The sequence below is a fragment of the Haliotis asinina genome, chromosome 2 (assembly GCF_037392515.1).
Source record: "Haliotis asinina isolate JCU_RB_2024 chromosome 2, JCU_Hal_asi_v2, whole genome shotgun sequence".
NCBI lineage: Eukaryota > Metazoa > Mollusca > Gastropoda > Lepetellida > Haliotidae > Haliotis > Haliotis asinina.
The window spans coordinates 59509309-59534427 of record NC_090281.1 but is presented as its reverse complement, the minus strand read 5'-3'; the positions used below and the strand labels follow the sequence as shown (position 1 = coordinate 59534427).

At 38.9% G+C, this 25119-nt stretch overlaps 1 protein-coding gene across 9 annotated transcripts in view; it reads left to right on the top strand.

Annotated features, from left to right (window-relative positions):
• LOC137274044 (F-BAR and double SH3 domains protein 2-like) overlaps window positions 1–25119 on the top strand; it is a 94256-nt gene that overhangs the window by 47024 nt on the left and 22113 nt on the right. For 7 of the 9 annotated variants that reach the window (XR_010956166.1, XM_067807011.1, XM_067807009.1 and 4 more), the window contains exons 4-11: window positions 10209–10294; window positions 10610–10624; window positions 16734–16878; window positions 17493–17629; window positions 18215–18278; window positions 18862–18990; window positions 23068–23190; window positions 23556–23651. Coding sequence is in view for 8 of the 9 variants with exons in the window: in XM_067807011.1 (XP_067663112.1) it covers window positions 10209–10294; window positions 10610–10624; window positions 16734–16878; window positions 17493–17629; window positions 18215–18278; window positions 18862–18990; window positions 23068–23190; window positions 23556–23651 (795 nt within the window). In the remaining variant the exon portion in view is untranslated. Of the gene's footprint in view, window positions 1–10208; window positions 10295–10609; window positions 10625–16733; window positions 16879–16908; window positions 16933–17492; window positions 17630–18214; window positions 18279–18861; window positions 18991–23067; window positions 23191–23555; window positions 23652–25119 lie in introns of those variants that run through there. The other 2 variants (XM_067807010.1, XM_067807017.1) reach the window with 2 other exon arrangements.

Here is a 25119-nt window from a genome sequence, read left to right as displayed (position 1 = left end):
CCTGATTCTGGTGTGACGAAACATGTCCTGTGCATCTAGACCTGACTGTTTTGTTGGATTATTTCATGTACATCTAGACAGGATTCTGGTATGACAGAAGATGTCCTGTTCATCTAGACCAGATTCTGATGTGACAGAACATGACCTGTACATGTAGACCAGATTGTGTTTTGACAGAACATGTCCTGTACATCTAGACCAGGTTCTGGAGTGACAGATCATGTCCTGTACATCTAGACCAGGTTCTGGAGTGACATAACATGTCCTGTACATCTAGCCCTGACTGTTGTGATGGAACATGTCCTGTACATCTAGCCCTGACTGTTGTGATGGAACATGTCCTGTTCATCTAGACCAGATTCTGATGTGACAGAACATGACCTGTACATGTAGACCAGATTGTGTTTTGACAGAACATGTCCTGTACATCTAGACCAGGTTGTGGAGTGACAGATCATGTCCTGTACATCTAGACCAGGTTGTGGAGTGACAGAACATGTCCTGTACATCTAGCCCTGACTGTTGTGATGGAACATGTCCTGTACATCTAGACCTGACTGTTGTGATGGAACATGTCCTGTACATCTAGACCTGACAGTTATGATGGAACCACGGTTATTCCTGTGCATGGTAATGATGCCCTGGAGATCTACTCCCATCTGAGGACGAGGCAGTTCATCTATTTCCATTGTTCCTGCTTCAGCCGTAGTGTTTGATCTCAGCCTCTCATACAGTGTTCCAATTACTTTCACTGGCTTAGCCTGACAACAGCTTTTCTTTCTGTCAGCAAAATGATCCAATTTAAAATGAACTTCAAACGACTGTGGTTTAGAAAGACTAGATTATAGTAGTGTTTGAATGGCCAAACCAACATCCCCGGTTGACTGAAGAACTTTATTGAAATCCTGACAGGTTTTGAAGAATGTCTATGATGGGAAGGAATCCAATCAGGAGGTTTGAGCATCATTTTAGAAAACAAGAACACCCTACGATAATGTGTAAAGATTTATGACAGGAGATGTTTTTGCGTCCCCGATGCATGTCAGAGTGACATTATCAGCTGTTTCCACAACAGAACAATCAATAACATGTGGTTGAAGAAGTGTTCAATCACGGACAACTGGATAAACACTCTTAATGTCGCTTCAAATGAAAACATGGTTTGGGTTGTTTAGTGACAAAATATTGCAATCACAAGTACTTTAATGGAAGCTCCTGATTGAATTCTGTTTTGAACTTCCCTTTATTTGCTAGATATCTTACTACTAAGATCAATTCTTGAACAAGTTTGTAATTTTCTCACACTGGTTTTGGCAGGAGAAATGTGTCGTGCTTACTTACTGGCATGAGGATGGAGTCTTTGAATGCTGCCAGGATGTTATGATGGAAGAAAACTATGTTCTGCCTGTGAATTAGGCTTGATTTATGAACAAAATGACTTTTCCATCATTCCCGTTTAATGGGATACACAAGTCTGAGTCAAGAGGCTGGTGATACACTTGCATTGGGGAACAAGAACTGTAGAATCTGTAGCGGGATACATAGACGCATACAGGATGAACGCAATCTGAAATTGGTGGTAGTTGTAGTGGAACCTACAGACATTTTATTGACCTGGAAGAGACAGAAACTGACAATATTCAAGATTATTTCGTGTCCAAAATGTAACTGGATTCATCAAGTCGAAAAGTCTTCCCTTCATTGATGTTAATAGTTCTTAATCAAGGAACAGTAGCATTTGTATTTGAAAATGAATACCGGTATACTGAAAGATATAAGAATTTGAGCATACATGGCTGCTCTGCAAGATTAGATACCAAGTATTGCCTTGTATGAATGTTGAAATAGAACTCCTGTACTGTGCTGGTCTGGTGTTTGCCTAATGGTGAGGTGGGACTGTCTGATTAAAGTCCACTCTGATTCCCGGGACACATCTGAACAGAGATTAGAAGTGAGGTGTAATTCCAGTCCTGTCGCATGAACTTTTGTTATGCAGTAATGTGACAGTGATCAACTGCTTATGTCCAGTGATTTGTAACCATACACATTAGAAGTAATGTATCGCTGTCTTCTCCAGCTCCCTGGTGTATACAGAAGGTTATTGATAAGCCTGTGGAGGCTGCTATTTGACAGGTATTTGCACAGCATCTTACATTCAGTCCCAATACCCAGGATGAGGCTGATCTGTGTCCACAATGACCAAATGGTTGATATAACTATATGTCTTGTCCCCTAGAATGCCTACACTGATATCAAGTCAGGATAACTACTGTATGTTGTAGGGTTGTAGCTGGCAGGTGAACTACACAGGCAGTAACGCAAGCTGTACATGGGCAATAGGTCACAGTGTATATGGACAGTAATATGTAGTGTATATGGACAGTAACAAAGTGTATATGGACAGTAACATGTAGTGTATATGGATATTAACACTCAGAGTACATGAACAATAGCAAACAATGTATACAGACAATAACTCATATATATAGACAGTAACACAGTGTATATGGACAGTAACACACAGTGTATTTGAACAGTAGCAAACAGTGTATACAGACAATAACTCATAGTATATATAGACAGTAACACAGTGTATGTGGACAGTAACACAGTGTATGTGGACAGTAACACACAGTGTATATGAACAGTAACAAACAGTGTATACAGACAATAACTCATAGTATATATAGACAGTAACACAGTGTATGTGGACAGTAACACACAGTGTATATGGACAGTAGCAAACCGTGTATACGGACAATAACTCATAGTATATATAGACAGTAACACAGTGTATGTGGACAGTAACACACAGTGTATATGGACAGTAGCAAACAGTGTATACAGACAATAACTCATAGTATATATAGACAGTAACACAGTGTATGTGGACAGTAACACACAGTGTATATGGACAGTAGCAAACCGTGTATACAGACAATAACTCATAGTATATATAGACAGTAACACAGTGTATGTGGACAGTAGCAAACAGTGTATACAGACAATAACTCATGGTGTATAAAGACACTAACACAATGTTCATCGACAGTAGCAAACAGTGTGTACAGACAATAACTCGTGGTCTGTATAAACAGTAATATGTATATGGTCAGTAACACAGTGTATATGGCCAGTAAAAATGTATACCGACAGTAACACAGTGTATATGGACAGTAGCAAACAGTGTGTACAGACAATAACTCGTGGTCTGTGTAGACAGTAATATGTATATGGCCAATAACACAGTGTATATGGCCAGTAAAAATGTATACAGACAGTAACACAGTGTATATGGACAGTAACATTCTGTATACAGACTACCTTGCAGCTGATGCTGCATCTTTAGTGCTGTACGCACTTGGTATTCTGGCCGTCAAGCTGCCCGTGCAGTTAATAGTTGTAATTAGTGTTGACTTGTGGTATTGATCAGAAAACATGCTGATGGCATAGTTCAGTTGGAACTGGGGAAGACACTTTTTCAATGAGTTTATGAATAGGTAAAAAGAAACTACATTGGAAGCTTTGAGGAATTCATGGGGAGTTAGGATATTTACATGGATATTTCTATAAATATTCCTAAATATCATTATGAAATTATTCTTCTTGTTTCAAGAGTAGCAGCCACTCTCTGGCACTCTCCAAAGACGGTTTGCCAGACTTCTAAGCAGGCACCTTTTTGGTATGCTGATTTTGTTAATCCCAAATGGGTTTAGTTTGCCCCATTAACAGAAAAATGGATTTGGGAACATAGGTAGTGTTGAATGACTTGTGCGAAACAAGAGGTTTTTATTTCTAAACTGATTTGTACTGACACCAAATCACACTTGAAATCTGAAACACTGAATTCAGATCTCTGTGAGAGTATGTTCAGGAGAGAGCGTGTGCATTCCTTCTTATAACCGGTAATCATTTAAACACACACGCATGTGCTGGAATACTTGTGTTTATGTCAGTTGCCAATGTCAGGACTTGTATTCAGGATTCAGCATTGATGTACACATGTCTTGAAACATCCGTTGCATGGCCATACCATAATTTTTTGTCTCAGAAATATTGTAAAATTTCCAATCTTTAATTTATCCTTTAATGTATAATCACCATTCAGAGATCACCAAACATTTGCCAGTGATCTGTGGATTTGCTTGTATGTTTTCAGATATATTTGTTTCAGGGTCTTGATGAGATTCAACAGTACTTTGAAATTGTTTTAAAAATTTTGATTTCATGAACCAACTACATGTATGTGTCTGTTAATTACTAGTTGAATTCATCTGTAGCACAAGAAGAGATGTTCAGATTCCTAAGTGGTGAATACTATGGGTGCATTATTCACGTTTTGTTTTTGTAAAACCTGAGTTCAGCTGAGTGGAGACTATGTTTAGCTGCTGCTGCAGCTGAGTGTTGTACAAGGTAGGGCCTGTGTTATGATAAGTGACAGTCTGAGAAACCATCTCCTGCGAAACAACACACAAATGAGATGAAACCAGCCACCTCTGACTTTCAAATCACTTCCCCATATTATTGACAAGCCGGAAATAGTTTTTTACTGGATGCCTATCAAGAGGAGTAAAATTCAAAAACTGAGTGAGGAATCATTTGGCAGCAGTCTATCCTTGAAGGAGCCAGATTTGCTCAATTTACAAGCAGATAAAAGTGTTTAAGAAATAAATATAGATTTTCATGTTGTAAATATTTGTGAGGCGTTTGAGTGTCGGAGAAACCCAGTGCTGTTAAAGACCGACAGTAACTCTACATCTTGTTAAGGATTGGTGTGGGAGGGGGAGATAATGATATGTGCATTGGAAGTGCTGGGATTCTAGCTTATCTGGGAGGGGCATTTAAGTGAGTTAGTGGCCAGGGCTTCAATACAGTTGTTGGTTGCACCCCTGCAGTGTTATTATTTTAATTCAGTTTGTTTGATGAATGTAGTCATGTATTAGATAAGGCTTGACGTGTTGGCTAGACTTCACCCAAACATACATAATTAAAACAAACGAGCTTTAGGGTGAAGCCTAGGGTGTTTTGTACTGGTATTTTTTTCCGGCTAAATATATATTTAACAGCATGAGATGGTTTATTGTCTTTATGAAATATGATTTCTATTGTAAGTGCTTGTGCACGCCCCTTGATGATGCAGGTGCTTGTGGGGTGGTGGTGTAGCCTTGTGGTTATAGCATTCACTCATCATACCGAAGATCAGAGTAAAATGTGTGAAACCCATTTCCAGTCTACCCCACCTTGATATTGCTAGAATATTACTAAAAGCAGTGTAAAACTCCCTTCACTCTCTCACTCACCACAGGTACTTTTGGTCTGGAAGTTCCTACTGACCACAGTCACCTTCAGGTCGAGGACTTCTACAGCTTCAGGGTCTGTACCAATCTGCTGAATTCACAAGCCAGCACATGGTTGGTGATGATCTGTTGATCTCTTGCTGTCACTTGTTTTTAGTGTCATTTAGTGGGGAGACTCCCCTACAGCTCTCCCAAGACCCCACACTACCTGGGTGAGGGCATCAGTGAGTGAGTTAGGGCAGGAACAGAAGTGCAGTCCTCCACCTAGTCTGGGATACATACCCTGAAGCAAATGGCAAGTGGGCCAAGAAAGCCCACTTACATCTAGATTTCCACATCTTCAGGGTCTCTGAAAATAAAGAAAATCTCAGGGCTCCTTTTCATTTCATATTATGTAATTCTCAATATAATATGTTCATTTCAGAGACTAATTATTAGTCTAGTGGCAGTAGGCATATAGTGTACCTCACTGTATTGATTTCTGAGCCACAGTGACTTGGAATCACACAGGATATGATGAGGAGGATATGAAGACTGGCTGTTAACAAGTCCAGTGCTTGTACCAGAAATGTGGTAATTTGTCTTCCTGTGTTCAACAATAGAAAACTTTGGATGTAGCAGATTGAGGTCTCTTGGAATATTGAATAACGCTGTACAAGGGCCCTCCTACATGCGTATCTACTTAGAGCAAGACATATATCATTGGCTCTTGGGAATTCAAATTAGGATGTTCTATATCCCATGCTGAAGGTTCTCTTCTGTCTGTATCCCATGCTGTAGGCTCCTTCTGTCTGTATCCCATGCTGTTGGTTCCCTCTTTCTGTATCCAGTGCTGTAGGTTCTCCACGCTCCGTATCCCATGCTGTGCATTCTCCACCCTCTGTATCCCATGCTGTAGGTTCTCCACCCTTTGTCTCCCATGCTGTAGGTTCTCCACCCTCTGTATCCCACGTTGTGGATTCTCCACCCTCCATACCCTGTACGGTAGGTTCTTCTCCTTTTTATTCTTTGTTGAGTTGTAGCTGACATATAGTGCCAGTTCAGTGTTTTTTGCACTCTCATGCTTTTGGTCACCAGGTGGTTAAGATTTGACCATGTACAGGCATTGCATGTGTTGAATATTGGTGATATGTACTTTCTACAGGCATGGCAACAGACTTGTGTTCAGTATGTTTTCGCATTTATACTTACATAATTCTAAGCAAATGTAAAAGAAATTGAACAGACAAACTGTTTCCATGGATACTTGTAAGAAGTAATATGGTTCAATACTACTTGTTTTATCAATAAAGAACAGGTGCAAACATCCACTGTACCTGCACTAATCACCTGTATCTGCCTGCAGAGTATTTATAGCATTTCTTGTGAATGTTTATCTTTATAGCTAGCTCCGGTTGAACTTGTTTTTCATGCAATAAAAACAATCTTTGAAAATGGTGCCAATAAACTAAGGTGACCTCAGAAACTTTGAGTGAGTGAGTTTTACACCACACTCAACACTATTCCAGCTGTATGGCAGCGGTCTGTAAATAATCGAGTCTGGACCAGACAATCCAGTGATCAATGGCATGATCATCAATATGTCCATTTCGGAACCGATGACATGTATCAACCAAATCAGTGAGTCTGATCACCCGATCCAGGTAGTCTCCCCTTATGATAAGCATAATTGCCCAGTTTTGGCAAGCTTTGGTTGCTGAAGACCTATTCTGCCCCAGATCTTAACAGATACAGAAACTTTGTAATTGAAATTAATGAATGATGAAATGTTCTGCCACAAATATTAACACTAGTGGGGATACATTTGATGTTTACTGTAATGGTTTGGTAGGTCAATCAATTTACTGCAGTTGGTCACAGTTTGATGAACCTGTGGATAGTTATAAAATATATACTATGAGTGCAAGACATTTTGAGAGGTTGCAAGTTTAGGAAAGCAAACCTATATTGTGGAAGGTTGGAGATATCCATCTAAATACAGTTGTATTGGGAAATGTTTGCATCACAGTGCTGTTGAATACTTCCTCTAACCATCCTGGTACTAGTGAGTAGTGCTTCTAATTGTGACAATACAGTTGCAGTCATGTTTTGTTTTCATTCATAATACCACTGCTATTATTGAGATGCCCTAGTAATTGCCTGTTCATGAAATAAACATACTTTTTATGATGTAGATTTTGAATAGATGATTATGGTGATGATGATGATGAATGCTGAGGCTTTCTTGGCTTATTGTTTGCCATGCTTCTCAGATGCTTTGCCAGCAAGTCTGACTGATTTAGCTTACTGGTTTATTTTTTTAAAGTAGAGAGGGTTCATTTTTGGCATGCACCTGGTGTGAAGTGTTGCACCTTTACAGACAAAGGGGAGACATGACACCTGTTTCATTTACTGGTAAGGTCAGATGTCAGACTGTTTGAAGAAGGATGATGTCACATGAGGTCATTTGTCACCCCCTGGTGGTGAAGAAGGTCACGTCTGGAAGGCATAACTTCAGGCGTTGCTTGACCTTTCCTCCATTACTGTTGATGCAGTTTGACAGAGATGGGGATGTATTTTCAGACTTTAAGAGGAGACATGACATTCTGTCTTGTTTTTGTGCCTTGATGATTGCTATTTTGTGTGGTGTGTATGTGTTAGGTCAGTCACAGTGATGATGTGATGTGTTTTAGGGAGGGAAAGGGAGGGGATGGGGGTGATACGTAAGGCAGTTCCATATTACTGAGTGTGACTGCTGGAGGTAATGCATTCATAGAACTGAATTACACAAACACAATGGTAGTAACATAGACACAATATGACACGGTGGTAGGCACATAGACACAGTATGACACAATGGTAGGAACATAGACACAATATGACACAGTAGTAGGAACATAAACACAGTATGACACAGTGGTAGGAACACAGACACAGTATGACACAATGGTAGGAACATGGACTCTGTATAACACAATGGTAGGTACACAGACACAGTGTAACACAGAAGTAGGAACAGACACAGTATGACAATGGTAGGAATGTAGACACAAGGTAGCAGAATGGTAGGAACATAGATGCAGTATGGCACAACAGTAGGAACATAGACAGAATATGACACAATGGTAGGAACACAGACACAGTGTGACACAATTTTAGGAACATAGACACAATATGACAAAATGGCAAGCAGGTATGACAGTTGTGAACAGAGTGACACAGGTACAGACCTGTGTAGCTGCCACGACTGTGTGTGATGATCACCAGATCAAGCCAGTCACTGCCTGGTGTATACACAGGACTATCAGTGTTCAGCATCTCAATGGGCTGGTCACCTGCTTGTGATGGAATGTACAACCTTCCAGGCATTTTAGAGAAGCTGCATGTTCCACCTGAGCAAGTTTGAGACATTCATGACTGACTGAAACATAATTGGATGAGTGAGGAAAGCCTCCTGATATAGTGGATGAGTGTGTCGGTAGGGTTCATGGATGTATTAGTACCCTCCATATCATACATGATAAACTATACATGTATATAGTGTATCTGTTAGAGTAAACACATTGTTTGGTATTACTGATCAAGTGTGGGCTTTATGAGCTGTGCTAGAGTGACATTCACATTGTGATATGATGTTTGAATGCTTGTAAAGGAGGTGTAACTACTGAGAGACAAGCAACGGAACATTGTGTACCTGTCGTAAACCTGGGACACTCGACTAAGCAATGGCATGACCTGTGTCACAGATATGTTTAACGGTACATTTATGTCCCAATTGTGTTTCATTATAAGTCAGTCTGCCTTGCACAGTATTTACCTGATGAATGACAGGAGCCCTGAAACCCTACTACAAACAAGTGTTAATGTCGTTAAATGTCTCAGTGGCCTATCCTACTTCAAGTGCAGATTAATGTCTGATTTAATGTCTGTAACAGAATGTCCAACTTGTCAGAACCAGGTTGTAATATTGGGAGAGAGCCTTCTGCTGTGAACATTTTATGTGTATAAAACAGTAAACACTATTTTGTCATATCTTTTCAAGCTTTGTAGCGTCTTTCTTCCCTAAACTGCTGTTGTGGTTCCATCTCCAGTGATGTTCTGACACTGAACTGTCTCATAGTTTCCTGTGCCTCCATGTTTTAGTAATCACAAGGCTAGGCAGCCATCAATCTGTTACTATTCAGAGTTTTACCTTTACTCAAAGACACAGGTGTGCCAGGGACCTATAATCATTAGTTTTAAGGTTCCTTGCAGGCAATACAAAGGTCCTGTGAAGTAACTGTTTAGAAAACTGTATGTTTTGATAGTTTGTGTCAACTGAGCCTAGGATGAATCATTGATCATGTGAACTGATGGGTGAAATGATGCGTGTAAGTGATCTGAAAGGAACAACCAACCACTTTGAAAAGTCACAGATGTTGTGTGGGTACAATGAATAATATTGTGCATCCTTTTGGATTGCTTCCATTCGTTACATTTGTGCATACTGTATGCACATTTGCATAGTGTGTAAAACCCTGCACTGATTCTGAAGTTCAGAGTCTGAAGTAAAGTGTGTTACCTGATCTTTGACCATGATTTGGTGTTAGGTGCCCGTCCGCTGGTGTGATGTGAACAATGGGGGACCCGTACTGCTGCCTCTGTCTATGCATTCACTGCTCTAGATAGTTGGGTGTCTGCAGCAGCACATGCTTGTAGTAAACAAGGTGACATACAGGTGACATACAGGTGGCATACAGGTTTGGGTGCTCAAGCTCTCTGACTTGGTTGATGAATGTTATTGTATCCCAGTTGTATAGATAGATGCTCATGATGTCAACCACTGCATTGTTTGGCCCATCCTTGATTATCTACAGATTACTGGCATATAGCTGGAATATTCGTCAGTCAAGCATTGAATAAACAAATATACATTTGTGTTTGTTGTTTCAGGGATTGTTGAAACTGTCGACTCAGCTGCTCAAGAGGGAATTCCCGTCACAGCCAGACATCATTAGTGAAGATGGACTGGAACATAAGTAAGTTGTCTCCCTTTGTTACAGATTGCTTAACTTGCAGAGCTGTTCATTGTTTCGACCACTAATGTCTAGAACTGTATACCAGTCATATTAACTACCCACTGTGCTGCTGACAAATTGAAAACTGAACTTAATCAAAGTCAGGAGCTTTTAAACTAACATTCTACCCAATTGACTAAACTCAATTTTTGTGTTTATTTGTTTGAAGTGAGGTTTAATTTGCAGTATAATGTTCATAAATATTTGTCCTGTTTTTCTGATGTAACATGACAGATATTACTAATGTTTGAGGCTATGTTCCGTTAACGCTGTCAGCTACTCGGACGGAAGGTAGGTGACGTCATCCTTCGCCATCATCTAGTCAGTAGCTCACTCTGTTCACGCACCTGCTGGACATGTTGGTCACTTGACTCTTCCACGTCACTGCTTATTATTATGAGTTTTCAGTTGGTAGTTTGGAACGTGTATCAGGAAATGTTTTAGTTAATATCATTTGCTTCAACAGTCCTTACTGCCTCTATGCCATTATGTTTTTAGGTTGTTTTTTAGTGCTAGACAATGTGTTTCTTTATGTGGCATGTCCTTCCTTCTGTTTTGCTTTAAGAAGGTACTTATTACAGTGGTTGTTGAAGAGATTGTTTGTGTCATTATAACATACACAGATATCACATCCAAAGGGGCCATCTGCTCATCATGCTGAAAAAAAAAAGACCTGGGTTTGATTCCCCACATGAGTAAAATGTGTGAAGCCCATTTCTGGTGTCCCTTGCCATATATTACGTATTGCAGGAATAGTGATATAAGTGGCTTAAAAACATACTCACTCACCCCATTCAAATATCAATGCATACATTTTCAATACAAGGTATTGAATACAGAAATTGATATCACTGATACTTTGGAATATTTTTTTTTCCTTTTGTGTTGTATAAGATACCATTGCTCAACTGTCATGCTATCAACCATTGGTTGCCTGCCCCATATTCTGTTATGTCCAAGGTGCATATCACTCATATTGTTGAGGTGTAAAACAATATAACCTCTGTCTTGATGCTGTCCATGTAACAGAATAGGTTGTGTAAATGGAATGTGACCCTCCATCGACTTTTGGATCTCCAGCCGTGTGATGTGGTCACAGCTATTATAAGATACCCATGATATCTTTCCTTTCCAAACAGCAAATATCTCTTGATCTTCTTCATTTGAAGTGAATTCCAAGAATAAAGGACTCCCATCCCCCGCCACCATATTTGTGGTGTTTGTGGCAGCATGTGATGGAACCTCACTGACACGAGTTCAACACATCAAACCTCATCATCAATAGTTAAAATTTCATTTAAAAAGATAAAAAGGTGCTGAATTGATTATCTGTCTTTTGATCGCTCAGAGATTAGACTGAAATAACAAAAACATCGGATCCTTATTAAGATTTTATACATTGCTGGGGAACCTCCTCTTAGGGTAGAAAATTCAAGCCATTATTTCAAATATTGATGAAGTTCAAAAAGGAAATAAACTGCAACAATTTAATGAGATTAATATATATCAGGCGATGTTGTAGTTTTAGATGAACTGATGGGGAAGTAGCATGCGGGGGTTACACAGGGGAATTGAGTTTTCATAAACACACTGGGTCAGTGCCTGTGTTGCGAAGTTGCATGATTAGGATGAGGATGAGGATGAAGACGACTTTCATCAACCCATCCCTTAATTGTCATGAATATACAGTGTGGTAACAACTAGTGTTTCCTGTGGGGAAACATCGGATGAGTTGTTGTCGGATTTCATTTGTTGATGTCCTTGCATGGCAAGTACTTTTACTGACAATCAACAATCAAATGGGAATGAACTTTGTACCTGAAATGATGCACCCTCCTCTGTTGAAGGGTAGACCCCACAGTGACAACTGCGTTCCAGTGTCATCCTGATTAATTCACTCTTCAGGATACACCCCTCAGGTCTTATCAGCAAACAGCTGTTGAGGATTTGTACGTTGTTCATCATTATAGATTTTCTTATGTAGTCTTTGAGAATAGTTGTAAGAAAATAGCATCTATCAATTGCAATAACATCCTGCCTTGTACAATTTGAGTTTTTGCTTTGTATTTTTATGTTATTTTTAGCTGCCATTATCTTGTGATTTGTTTTTCTTATGCAGTTGTTTCAGAATAGATAACAGAATGTAGTATTCTGTCAAATCCAATTACTTCCTGCATTGCACAATTTTCTTTTTCACTCTACTTGTTAATATTTTTTGTTTGTTTTCTGATTACTTGTGATGATCGTTGTTTTCTGACTGGGAAGATAGGTCCCCTGCTTGCTTGTATGATGCAGATAGGAGGAACAGGTGATGAGACTTGACTGGTGGCGAGTTATGGCAGGTGATGGTGCTCATGGTTTTGATCACTGGTTTCTCTGGCTAACATTTTTTCCTGAAATAATAGTGCAGCATAAGACAAGAAAATATTTTATTTGGAGATAGAGAAGCATTTTTAGTCTTCAAAACCCCTCCAAAAACACATGTGGCAGTTTTTGGGGAATTGCCCAAAACTGCCAAAGTGTCTTTTTTCCAATTCTTGTCTTTGTATTGGATTTGGAAAGAATGTGTGCTAGTGGTAAGTAATTAAGAAGTTTGTATTTTGGTTTCAACGTATTATTAGGCCATTCAGAGTTGTGGAACTAAACTAATATTCCTGCAGTGCACATAATGTGACTCTTCCGCTCTTCCCCAAATGATTGGATACTATATATAGCCAGTGCTATACCCTTCGTTCTTCATCTCCATATAGATGTTAGTTGTTGAATGTATATACTGTAAGAACTCTTGTTTACAGGAGTTCAAAAATCTTTTGCTCAGCACCAGGGACAAGTCAGTTTGCATTTCAGGCAATTAAGTAATGGTAAAGTAATTGTCCATGGGCCACCAGATAATTTCTGCAAATTAATTCTGACTTGTCCAGGCAATCTGGACTTGTCCAATCACTCTGGGGTTGGCCTCCTTTCTTAATGTATTCTGTAGGGTGCAGGAGACACACTAAATGTATCCATTGATGAAGCTAGCATTGCTTGAACCACAGTGGAGGGGTGATGGAGTAGCCTAGTGGTTAAAGTGTTTGCTTGTCACACCGAAGACCAGTGTTCGATTCCCCCATGGGTACAATGTGTGAAGCCCATTTCTGGTGTCCTCACCATGATATTGCTGGAGTGTTGCTAAAAGTGGTGTAAAACCAAACTGCCTACTCAACCACAGGACAGCCCAACTTGATGGGAGTAGTCCACCATTATGAAACAGCATTATGCATGTTTGCTATTGCGATACAGATCACATGGTTGCGTTGGCCTTGATGTATGGATGATGTATCAGCGGCCCTGGATGTAGATGAACTGCCAGTGTTAGCTTGACACTGCAGCTCAAGGCAAACAAAATCAATTGGGCTCCATCATAGGTGTGATTAATCATAATAAATAAGGCATTTTGTTTAGTTTGTGTATTGTGTCTTTGTGCAGTGGGGATATATGTTCCCAGTTTTCAGGAAACTCTCATCAAAAGGATCAGACGGGTCAGAATATATTCTCAGCCTCATGCACTCCATGCTACATGTTCTCAGATGAATCCACTCAGAGATGTATATTTATTTGATTTTGAAAAAAACTCATTGAATGTCCCGTTTGGTCGATATCTTTTTATTGCAGCATCAACTTGATTGGAAAATATCGATGGACAGTTAGATAAATAAGCAAATTAACGCTGAACCAGTTCCCTGGCTGTGACCCAGGATGCTCTCGCTGAGTGGCAGGTTGTCAATAGTGTCGGAGGACTTGATGAGATCAATCACTAGTGCCGATAGACCTATCAAGCTGTGTGTACAGCACTACAGCTGATCTAATTCGTGTGCCGTGCATGAAATACGTTCGTAAACACCATGGAAACCAATGTCATCCTGCATTGTAATCTGGAGGAATTCATCACATCCTATATCAACACCTTGAAAGTGTTGGTGATCAAGTTAGCAAAAATATCAGTAGATATTAGGAAGCCTTTGACTCGAGCTAAATGGGTTTTATCTACTGGGCATTAATTTTGTATCTGTGATTGTACAAATGGAATTGTCTGTGTTTCTGTTTAAAGAAGCTTTTATCTAAAGGTTTAAGGAGGAATATTTGTCTAAGTTGTCTAAGCAATAAAACAGTTACCACCTCAACTGGTGAGGTGTAATGGTTCCATGTTGCATGGTTTCTTGTAATAAAATTGGGTGTTGTAGATTCCTTGCAGTAAATGTATTCAGATAGGATGGTGCAGAGAAATACTCAATGCATGGACAGAAATGCAGTATATTTTAAGGCTGCCATAGAGTGCCAGACAGATCATTTGGCTGTGCTTTTTTGAAGATCATTTTGCCCTTTCAAGGATCCAATTAAAGGTCACGTGCAACTAAAAAATCAAACATAATTAAAACACAATTCTCACTTATACATGGCGTATGATGTACATTGTTGATTGTGAAAAATCAAATAAACATCATCATAAGCATATAATCATGAATCAAAAGTGCAATATTTTGTGCTTGGGTTTTCTTACCTCGAAATGAAGCACCCAGGAGACCGAACCCGGTCAGAGCAGGTGGGTGTGCATTTAACTGTAACGAAGACATTTCATTGGCTGGTGTATCTATAGAGATGATCTGTTTGATTGTCATTTCAGAAGTATGGTTAGTAATAAGAAAGTAAGTTTTTTTATGGATAACAACTTCTTTTATTGTATATGATGCGATGTTTCAGCATGGATTCATATACCGTTGTCAAGCAAGAGTGACAACAGTATAAATCTTTACCTAAATATCACATCATATACAGGAACAGAGGTTGTTATCCATAAATAATGCATATAGAGATGTGTTTTGTAAATACATGCTCTCTGCATTTCTGTTCGGTCCAATCAACAGATACTGAGATGGAAGACTACTGCATGGCTTGAAAGCGTCGTTCGTCCAAGTACAAAGCAGAGCTTGAAACTGAAAATTTGAGTTTAAATTGGTTTCCATTCGATCCAGTCATCTGGTAAAAATTGATGCAGTTTGTTTGCAGCCCACATATATAATAACATCTCCTGTGTACAAGTATGACACCTTCCTGTCTGTGGAATTGCATAATTTAACAGAGTGTTAAGTTCAAATTGCATTTGGTCAATGACTGAAGTTGTGTATTGCATATTGTCATTAGCAGACAGGCATGCAAACACATAGGTGTCAATAAAACAGACATTGAGTTTTGTTAGTGACAGACAGCTTGTCACAATCAACATATTGTTCTATGTTCACATAGACATGTATTAAAACATTTCTGTTTTCAAGCTGAGCAATTTTAGCCTTGAAATAAGTATTTCTAATGCTACACTTTCTTGAAGACTTGGTTTGCAAATCAGCATGTATGGGACCAGTGTATATTCATAACTGCAAACCCATGATACTTATAATCACAAGAAACATCTCTATTCCCCAACTTCGACTGCAGCGATAATCCTTGCACGCATCTCTTGCTGTTTTTGTACGAGTAGCCTTCCCAGGTCAAACCAAGCAAACCAAATCACTGCGGATGCGCAGTGGGTGCAGCGCAGCACAGCTGGTGAAACCACTTTTTCCCCCATCACTAGGGTAAAATTAGTGAACCGTTTGAACTGCATTTTCAGGGCTTTTATTCATTGCGTTTGCATTGTTGATTATTTGTTGCTGTAAGTCCATACAGAAAGGTATCAAGAATCTGCAAAGTTGTGTTTTGTGTTGCATGTGACCTTTAACCCAAAAACTTTAAAACAATTATCCTCATTTTGATATGATGTTTACTGAACCAGTAAACATTTTGTAAATATGTAAATTTGGAGCTGGATTTCCTTACCACTTTTAATGCTGCAAGAGCAGTTCAGCATCATTTCTCCTGGACCAATGAACTAACTCACAAACTATATTAACGTCTAAACAGGATTTCCTGTTATGCGTACTGTCATTCAAAATGGCAGCACCCATTTTAAACTGAGATCAGTCGATGAACAGTTTGATAATGTGAAAGTTTTATTTTATTTTTATAATTTTAGTCATGTTGCCCGGCACTTCAAAAATATTTGCGTCTGTACCATTTCAATATTTTCTGTGTCTCGCATGCAAATTATGCATTCATTTGTATACAAATGTTCCTCATTTAAATGCAGTGTGGAGCGACAAAGTGGTTAAAGTGTTCCTTATGGAGGACATGACATTTGGGGGCCCTGTCCACATGTCTCTTCACTTGAGTGCATGTATCACCTTGGAAATATGCATCATGAAAACCTTTGATATTCAATTTGGTGTCAGTTTTTTTTTTTAAACCATGATACGCCTTGATTTGTATATTGTGATGTATTGACTTACTTGTTGTGCTGTGAGAACTGCATGTTATTGTGTTACAGAACTGCCTGTACTGTGTGGCACCAGATCCTGGAGGAGACAGAGAAGGTGGCCAAGGCTCGGTTGCAGGCGGCTGAAATCTTCATGGAGAAGATAGCAGAGTCAGCCAAACCTCTCAAAGTGGCCAAAGTCCACAGCATGAAGAAGGTAATTATTGACTGGACTGTGTTCAAAGTGACCAAAGTCCACAGCATGAAAAAGGTAATTATTGACTGGACTCTGTTCAAGGTGACCCAGGTGATTGTGTGAAGAAGGTATTTATTGATTAGACTGTGTTCAAGGTGACCAAAGTCCATAGCGTGTTGAAGGCAATTACTGACTAAAATTTCCTGGATGGTCCAAGTCCATTGCATGAAGAAGGGAATTAATGACTGGACTGTGTTCAAGGAAATCCAAGTCTGTACTGCCAAGAAAGTGATTATTGACTGGACTGTGTTCAAGGGGGCCAAAGTCCATAGCAAGAAAAAGGTAATTTTTGATGGGACTGTGTTCAAGGAGACACGTTCAAGAGTCCTTGCTGTCAAGACTATTGACTAGACTGTGAACATGAGCATGAAGAAGGCAATCAGTGACTAAACATCAGCGCTATGTCACCATTTTAGATAATGAATACGGTGCATGAAAAATGTAGGTAACATGGAGAGCCAAGACACAGAAGCTGTAAGCTGTCTGATGTATTTGGTCTGTCGGCTGCCATAGCCTTGTGTATTGTGTATAATTACTCTGGGGTTGTTGTTGATGTTTGGTCTGTGTTGTTGCAGGTGGTGCCACAGTTGTCGACGATACAGACGGAGTTGGCTCAGACAGTGCTAGAGATGACCAAATGTCAGAAGACCTACAATGTGGATGAGACCTACTCACACGAGGCGCGGCAGAAGGCTGGGGACGCAGATGACAAGTGAGAACTCTCTGTTTGATTTCCTATGTCATCTGTTCCCAAGTCCAGTGAGACAGGACTTTGCCTTAATAATTAGATGGATTATTTCATCACAAAATCATTATCATCAGTGGATTTATATGAGGAAAACGTGTGGCTTAACGTTCCTCATTCATGATTATTACACTTAGATTGTGATGTGCATGAATGTGAGTTGGAGTGCCTCTGTGCCCATCTGTCTTTGTCCACCTGTCTCTCTATCCCATGTCTTCTCTGTCCACCTGTCTGTCCACCTGTCTCTCTGTCCCATGTCTTCTCTGTCCACCTGTCTCTCTATCCACATGTCCCTCTGTCCACCGGTCTCTGTCCCCAAATCTCTCTGTCCTTTGTCCATCTGTCCATCAGGGTATCAACAAGTACAAGTCATTGTTTCACATGTTTTCATTCGACGCTTCCAGATATTGAACCACAGTGTTAAAGTATATACCATATTGTGACAGATCATTTATGTCAAAATATACTTGTTGTACCACCATATCTTTCATGACCTTGACCCCTCCTTGCTATCCAAGAAGAACTCGGTGGCTATTTGTTTCTTTTTCCCAGATTGAAAAGGAAGTCCACAGGATTGTTCCAGTCCCTTGCTAGTCTGCAGAAACAGTGTTCTAAGGTGAGAGAAAGGTAGCCCAGCAGCCAAGGTGGTCAGGCATTTGCATGGGTTTGATTCTTCACTGTGTTGAAAGTATTAAGTCCTTCACATCCACATGAGATGACCATGTGTAGCTGATGAGTGAGTGAGTGAGTGAGTTTAGTTTTATGCTGCACTCAGCAATATTCCAGCTATGTGGTGGCAGTCTGTAAATAACGGAGTCTGGACAAGACAGTCCAGTGATCAACAGCATGAACATCAATCTGCGCAATTGGGAACTAATGACATGTGCCAACCAAGTCAGTGAGCATGACCACCCCATCCCGTTAGTCGCTTCTTACAAGCTGAGTCACCTTCTACAGCAGGCTGGGTTGCTGAAGGCCTATTCTATCCCAGGCCTTCATGGATGTGCAACTGATGGTGAAAACAATGACAGAAGGTTTAATTGTCACTGATTCAAAACCCATCTTGTCTTTCGAATCTCTTTAATCCTGTCAAGACAGATTTGCAATCTTTTATTCACATATTTTGTGAAATTGATTATATGTGTCATGCATACTTGGGCTGTGAGATTGATATCTTTACAATGAGTTGAATGTTCCAGTTAAAAAGTCGGTGTGAAGCATGCGAGGTGAAGTCCACAGTGTCACGGAATGACTACATCCTGGCGTTGTCGGCAGCCAACGCTCACCAGATTCGCTACTACAGCACCGACATGCCAGATCTCACAAAGGTGATGAGACATGATTACTCAAACATATACAATATCTGACCAGGAACTTACAAGTTTCACTCCATAACATCAGGAACTTAGTAAGAAAGGTATGAATGTTCTATACATCTACTGCAGTATGATGTCAGTGATGGCAGACGTCTATAAAACAAATACTTTCCAGAGACTGTTCAGAACCAGTTAAGTCTGAAGATCCAATCAGCGTGAACAAAGTTCAAGGTCCATGTAAAATCCCTGGCCTGTATTCTCATGTTGGTAGATATGTTAAATACTGTAATGGCTTGGTGCATATGTAATGGGTAAACACAACTGACTGGCATGTCAGAATCATTCCTCACTGACATAATGGTTAGCTTGTAACATCGCTATAGTAAATATGATGTCATAAACAGGAATGACATGTAGGCAGGAAAGTACAGATTATGCTGATACACATATGTCTACAAGTCTGACTGACTGTGTGGTTTTACGCTAATTTTAGCCATATTCCAAGAATATCACTCCGCTGGACACCAGAAATGGTCTTCACACATAATACCCATGTAAATTCGAACCTAGGCGTTTGGTGTGCTGAGCGAACACTTTAACCACTAGGTGGCTTGAGAGAAGGGTACTTTGTGTAGGGCGGTTAGGTATTTAGGAAACTTGTAATCTGTGTAAAGGAAATGCTAGCCATGCTTACTGATCTCCCCACAAGGGGGAGTCCTGGCACGAAGGGGGATACAGATGCTGTCAGTGACACTGCCTGCCTGTGTTAGGGTTATCTGCGCTAGGAAACATGCCCATTTTGTTTATTTTGTATTGCATGCTCATGTTGTATTGTTTGGTTGCCTAGTGACCTGAAACTGTCAGTCATTTATCCCTCTGCATATCTGCCTTATCTGATTAACAGAAACACTGAGGTAAATTTTATATTACTAAGCACTTCCAAGCAACCAACATTGCATCTCTTCTTGTGGTTGACCACATAGGATTGCAAACAGGAAAACAGAAATAGTTTTGTACATTTGAGAACTTATGAGTGAATATTATTTTATTGCTATTGGTCTTATTGTGTCAATATCAAGTCAGAGGAAACCAGAATCAACAAAGCAAGTTAACTAGTATATGTCCAGTTTCACAGACTGACCTTGGATAAAGGTACAAGATTTATCTTATTTGTACATTGTCTTTCAAATAGTCGTGACACCAGGAAGTACATAACATCATTGGAATGTAACTCATTTTAGAAAATAAACAGTACTGATTTGCTGTGTACATATTTCTCTGGGAAGTTGTTTAGACCTGAAAACTTGCAATTCAAAGTCTTGATTAATAAATATGAAATGAAACTTGACCCAGATGAATTTCTATCAAAACGTTTTAATGGCATTGACAGGTGTGTACACAGAAAGCCATTGAGGAATGTAAATCTCGAGAATAGTTTATTGTAGAGAAATAAAATTTAGTATTGATCTCTCCAAGAAATTCATTGACAATCTGAACCATTGTGTAACAGTGCGTATTATAACAATCTGAACCACTGGCCAACTATTACAGAGGGTAGAAGACTGCGTCAGTTTCACGTCACTGTCAGTAACTCCTCATGATTATTTCTGCTAACTCCTCATTGTCATGTTTTGTTCAGGGTCTTGACGTAAGTATGATAAACTGTTGTGTGTCGAATGTGTTGGGACCGCAGCATTGTTTTCTTCCTCCTCTATCGGCCATCCCTTACATACGTCATTACCTTTGAGGAGCTCAAGCCCTACTTCATTCATAATTTGGTTAGCAGACTTTTTGCTTACAAGTTTGCTTGGGTTGGATAATCTGTAAATAGCGACAACATTGTAGGACTCAATGTTTTTATTATTTCAAATTAGCAAACGGTTGTGTACCGGGTATGTAGAACTAATTATGTTGGAACAGGCTTTTTATAAAGGGTTTTTATGATACTAGACACTTAATGTTTCATGAGAGTAGTTTTAATCTTTGTCTTTTCCAGTTCATTCATATCTAATGTCAATCAAATATAAATTGAAATTTTGTAATGTTCTTTCTCTAATGTTTTATTGGGTTAGATCATAACAATTAAAAAAGACAGTTTTGCGAGTGTTTTTAATTGCAATGATTTGAAAAATGATTTTTTCAAATTGATTTTTCTTGTAATTTAATCCTACTGATATAAGTTTCAAATGTAATGCAAAATGATAATCTGACTCCTTTAGCCTGAGTATGTTTTCTTATGGTGATGTTAATGCTAGGATATTGATGAAGGGCATCTTGAAGGTAATGATTTCCTTGACGTCCCAAGATTCCAAAGATTGCAGCAAACCATGCAGTTAATACAAGTCATGTACCTTTGTTATTCATCCCTTAATTCCTATCTTAAAGTAAACCTTTGACACCTCATATTACACGTTTCCTTATTTAAACTCTCCATAACATCCGATGTGCAATGTCTTGGTATTAAATTCTGAACATGGAAGATCGCTTTTCTATAACCATGTGTTTCTGCATACTATGACATACAACAGAATAAAGCCAGATGTCAAGACATACAGCAAATTATTGTCAAATATCAAGACGTGCAACTGAATAAAGCCAGATGTCAAGACATACAGGAGTATAATATCTAATGTCAATACTTATAGAGGAATAATGTCAGAAGTCAAGACACAGCAGAATAATGTTGAATGTCAAGACATACAGCAAAATAATGTCAAATATCAAAACATACCACAGAATAATGTCAAATGTCAAGACATATGTCAGATTAATGTCAGATATCAAGACATATGGCAGAATAATGTCAGTTGTCAAGACATACAGCAAAATAATGTTAAATGCCAGGTCTTCAAGTTCAGGAAATTTCCATACTTATTTCAACATTATTCTGTGCATGGTTGAAGGACAAGGTCTTAAAATTAACATATTTTATGCTTTTAGTTATTTTCTTTGTCATAGTAGAAATAATTATTATGGGTGTTTTTAATTATGGGGCAAGTTACATATACAGATTATTTATTGCAATTTTCAGACTTATTAAGCAAATCTCTCGGTATACGGGATGTATGTGTTATTATTTTCCCTTTCTCTGGCTATTGTGTGTCAGCAGCTTTGCCTAGATATATATTCATGTGTATACAATGTGTCAAATATTGTCTTATTGTGCATATAGTCACAATATATTTGCATTTTAGTTTTTAGATTGTTAATTTGTCTTAATACTGTTTCCAAACAATCAAGTTTGTGATTGGTTAATGTTGACAGCACTGTCCATTGTTAGAATGGTGTATGTCTTACACTCAAGACTCCCCTTCAAGCCCCACCTCCACCACACCCGTTACAGTGTTTTATATCTGCCATTTTTCTACACTGTAACACATCCCAAACCCATGCATCTACATGGCAGTGTATTTGCAATTTATCTTCACCGTAACATATCCCAATTCATTTATCTTCACAGTAACATATCCCACGTGGTATATCTACACTGTAACATATCTTAAGTCATTTATGTACTTTCTCACGGATAATGCCATGTTCAAATTGGTAATGAACTGTACTTTCCTTTGAATTAACCGTCACAATAAAAACATTTTTGATAATATCATCTATTTTTCAATGAAATTCATGAGTGTTAATATTGTTGTTTCCCTAAAACAATATCAAATCCTGACGTTTTGTTTTGTATGTTAGTTTTGTTTGAAGCAATGTTAATTGTATGTCAGTTGACTACATTATTACTTTTTTCTGTGGACTGACAGGTGTATTTAATGTTGTGTTGTCATTGTATCCTTAGACCTTACTGAGAGCTGTATGTTAAATTGTCTGTGTGCCCCGAGACACTTGACTAAGAGGTGTATATAATGTCATATTGTCCGTGTGCCCCTAGAAAGTTGACTGAGAGGTGTATATAATCTTACATTGTCCATGTTCCCCTAGACAGTTGACTGAGAGGTGTATATAATGTTTTATTGTTTGTGTGCTCCTAGATAGTTGACTGAGAGATGTATATAATGTTAAATTGTCCATGTGTCCCTACACAGTTGACTGAGAGGTGTAAATAATGTTATATTGTCCAAATGTCTCCAGACAGTGGATGGCGAGGTTTATGAGAAGATACAGGAATACTTCAGTCTTCTGGGGAGCACCATTGCTGACATCAGCCAGGCAGAAGCCAACAACTTTGAGAATATTGTCAATGAATCTGCCAAGGTACATAGACTTGACATTCCTAGTCTGGAAGACTTCCAACTCTAACCTCACTCTACCTCCCTCACAAACAGGGTTCATCCAGTAATGTTACCCAGTTTGTCTCTTTTATAGCTTACAGTACAATAATATTCATTGTTATACATTTTGACCTGTCTGTACATTTGATGTGATTGAAACTTGGTGTTAGTAATGAACACTATTTAGAAGACAACTATGGTGGAAGATGACCATCTGTACCTTATATACATTTGCTGTGTTAGGACCATGTAGTAGTAGTACATGTGCATAAATATCTGACATTTCAAAACTTTATTTTGTGGTTATTTGTAACTAGTTATAGAAGTGAGATTGTTTTTGGTTTTCAGATCAGCCGAGCGTTCAGTCTCCAGTGTTTCTTGTTCTGCAATCCTGTGTTCACAGACCTGGTTCAGTATCAGTTTGAACCCTGTCATAATGATCCTGTGAGTACACATGCACTTACTTAAAAACTGATATCACTCCTTTTTGCATTAAGTGAAAACATACAAACCATAGCCAGCGTATGATATATGCCAGACATCAGGAATGGTAACTTCAAAAATGTTACCGGGCCAAAATGGATTTAACCTGACATAACACCAAGATATGGTGAATTTACTGAGTTCTATGGAACATATTTTACTAGTCCATAAGTTTTATAGTTGAAATTTAGACCTTGCATCCGAAATCTAAAACGTTTCGGTCAGTCAGACAGACTTTATTTCATGCACTCGCATAGCAAAGTGGTTGTTTCTTCTTAACACCTCCATAAATGCTGTAAACATTTAAATCAGTCCGTGGTGATGAAAACAGGAGATGTTTTATCTGACAAAACAATATCCAATTATGATCTCTGAGGAGAATTTATGTCTTGTGATGTATTTGATAATGTTTGCATTTTGGGCTAAAATACATTTTGAACTCCTTCATGCAGAAAGCATTCAGAGTTGAGAAGGTCTTCCTTGAAAAGACATGTAATTGAACAGGCAGTATTGTTACACAATCGAGTTCCTTGGAGAGCTTAGTTGGCAATTTATGGCTGGGATCAATAGACACATATTGATGTTCAACTTTGATGTGTTCACTCATATTGACATTGTCCGCTCAGCTAGTCTGCAAACTTCTCATTTGTTTAACTTAAATAAAATCTGTAATGATTCATTGCATGTAGCTTGTCCCGACATTAGCGCAATTGCCATTTACAAATAGCCAAATAATCATGGCTTCTTGTACCTCTTAGGCCAGATCAGGGTTTTTTACCAGAATGAAATCTGTTTAACTAAAATAAAAATCACTTTTATGGGATGACTAAGATGAAATAAGTGTGTTTGTGTGGGGCGTTCACAGATGAATCTGTTTAAGATAACGGTGTATTGATTATAATACTCCTGAACTTCGGAATCAAGTTTGAGTATTCTTCTATGACGGAAAAGACCTGACTTCAGTGAACTGATGTCTGAAATATTCAAATCATGGGAATATTCAAATCATGGGTTGAGCGTGAGATGATAGCTTTGTGGTCAGTGAGTTGGTCGGCAGGGAACATCAGAATTGGAATCCCACGCTTCGTGGATCTATCTCTAGGAACATGAGTGCTGACAAAGTTCATTTGAAACACGGTCAGCATATGGGGCAGTGGGGTAGCCTAGTGGTTAAAGTGTTCACTCATCATGCTGAAGCCTTGAGTTTGATTCTCTTACTGTATGAAATTCATGTCTGATGTTGCCTGCAGTGATATTCCTTGGAATACAACCATACTCACTCACGCACTGAATAAGAAGATATCTTATTTGTTGTATTTAGTGCTTTAGTTGTATTAAGCACCCACTGACCAAGTTTAAGACCAGTCTACAACTAAGCCTTTGTAAGTGACCACTACAAAGACTGAAATGGATGTGACAATCCACAATT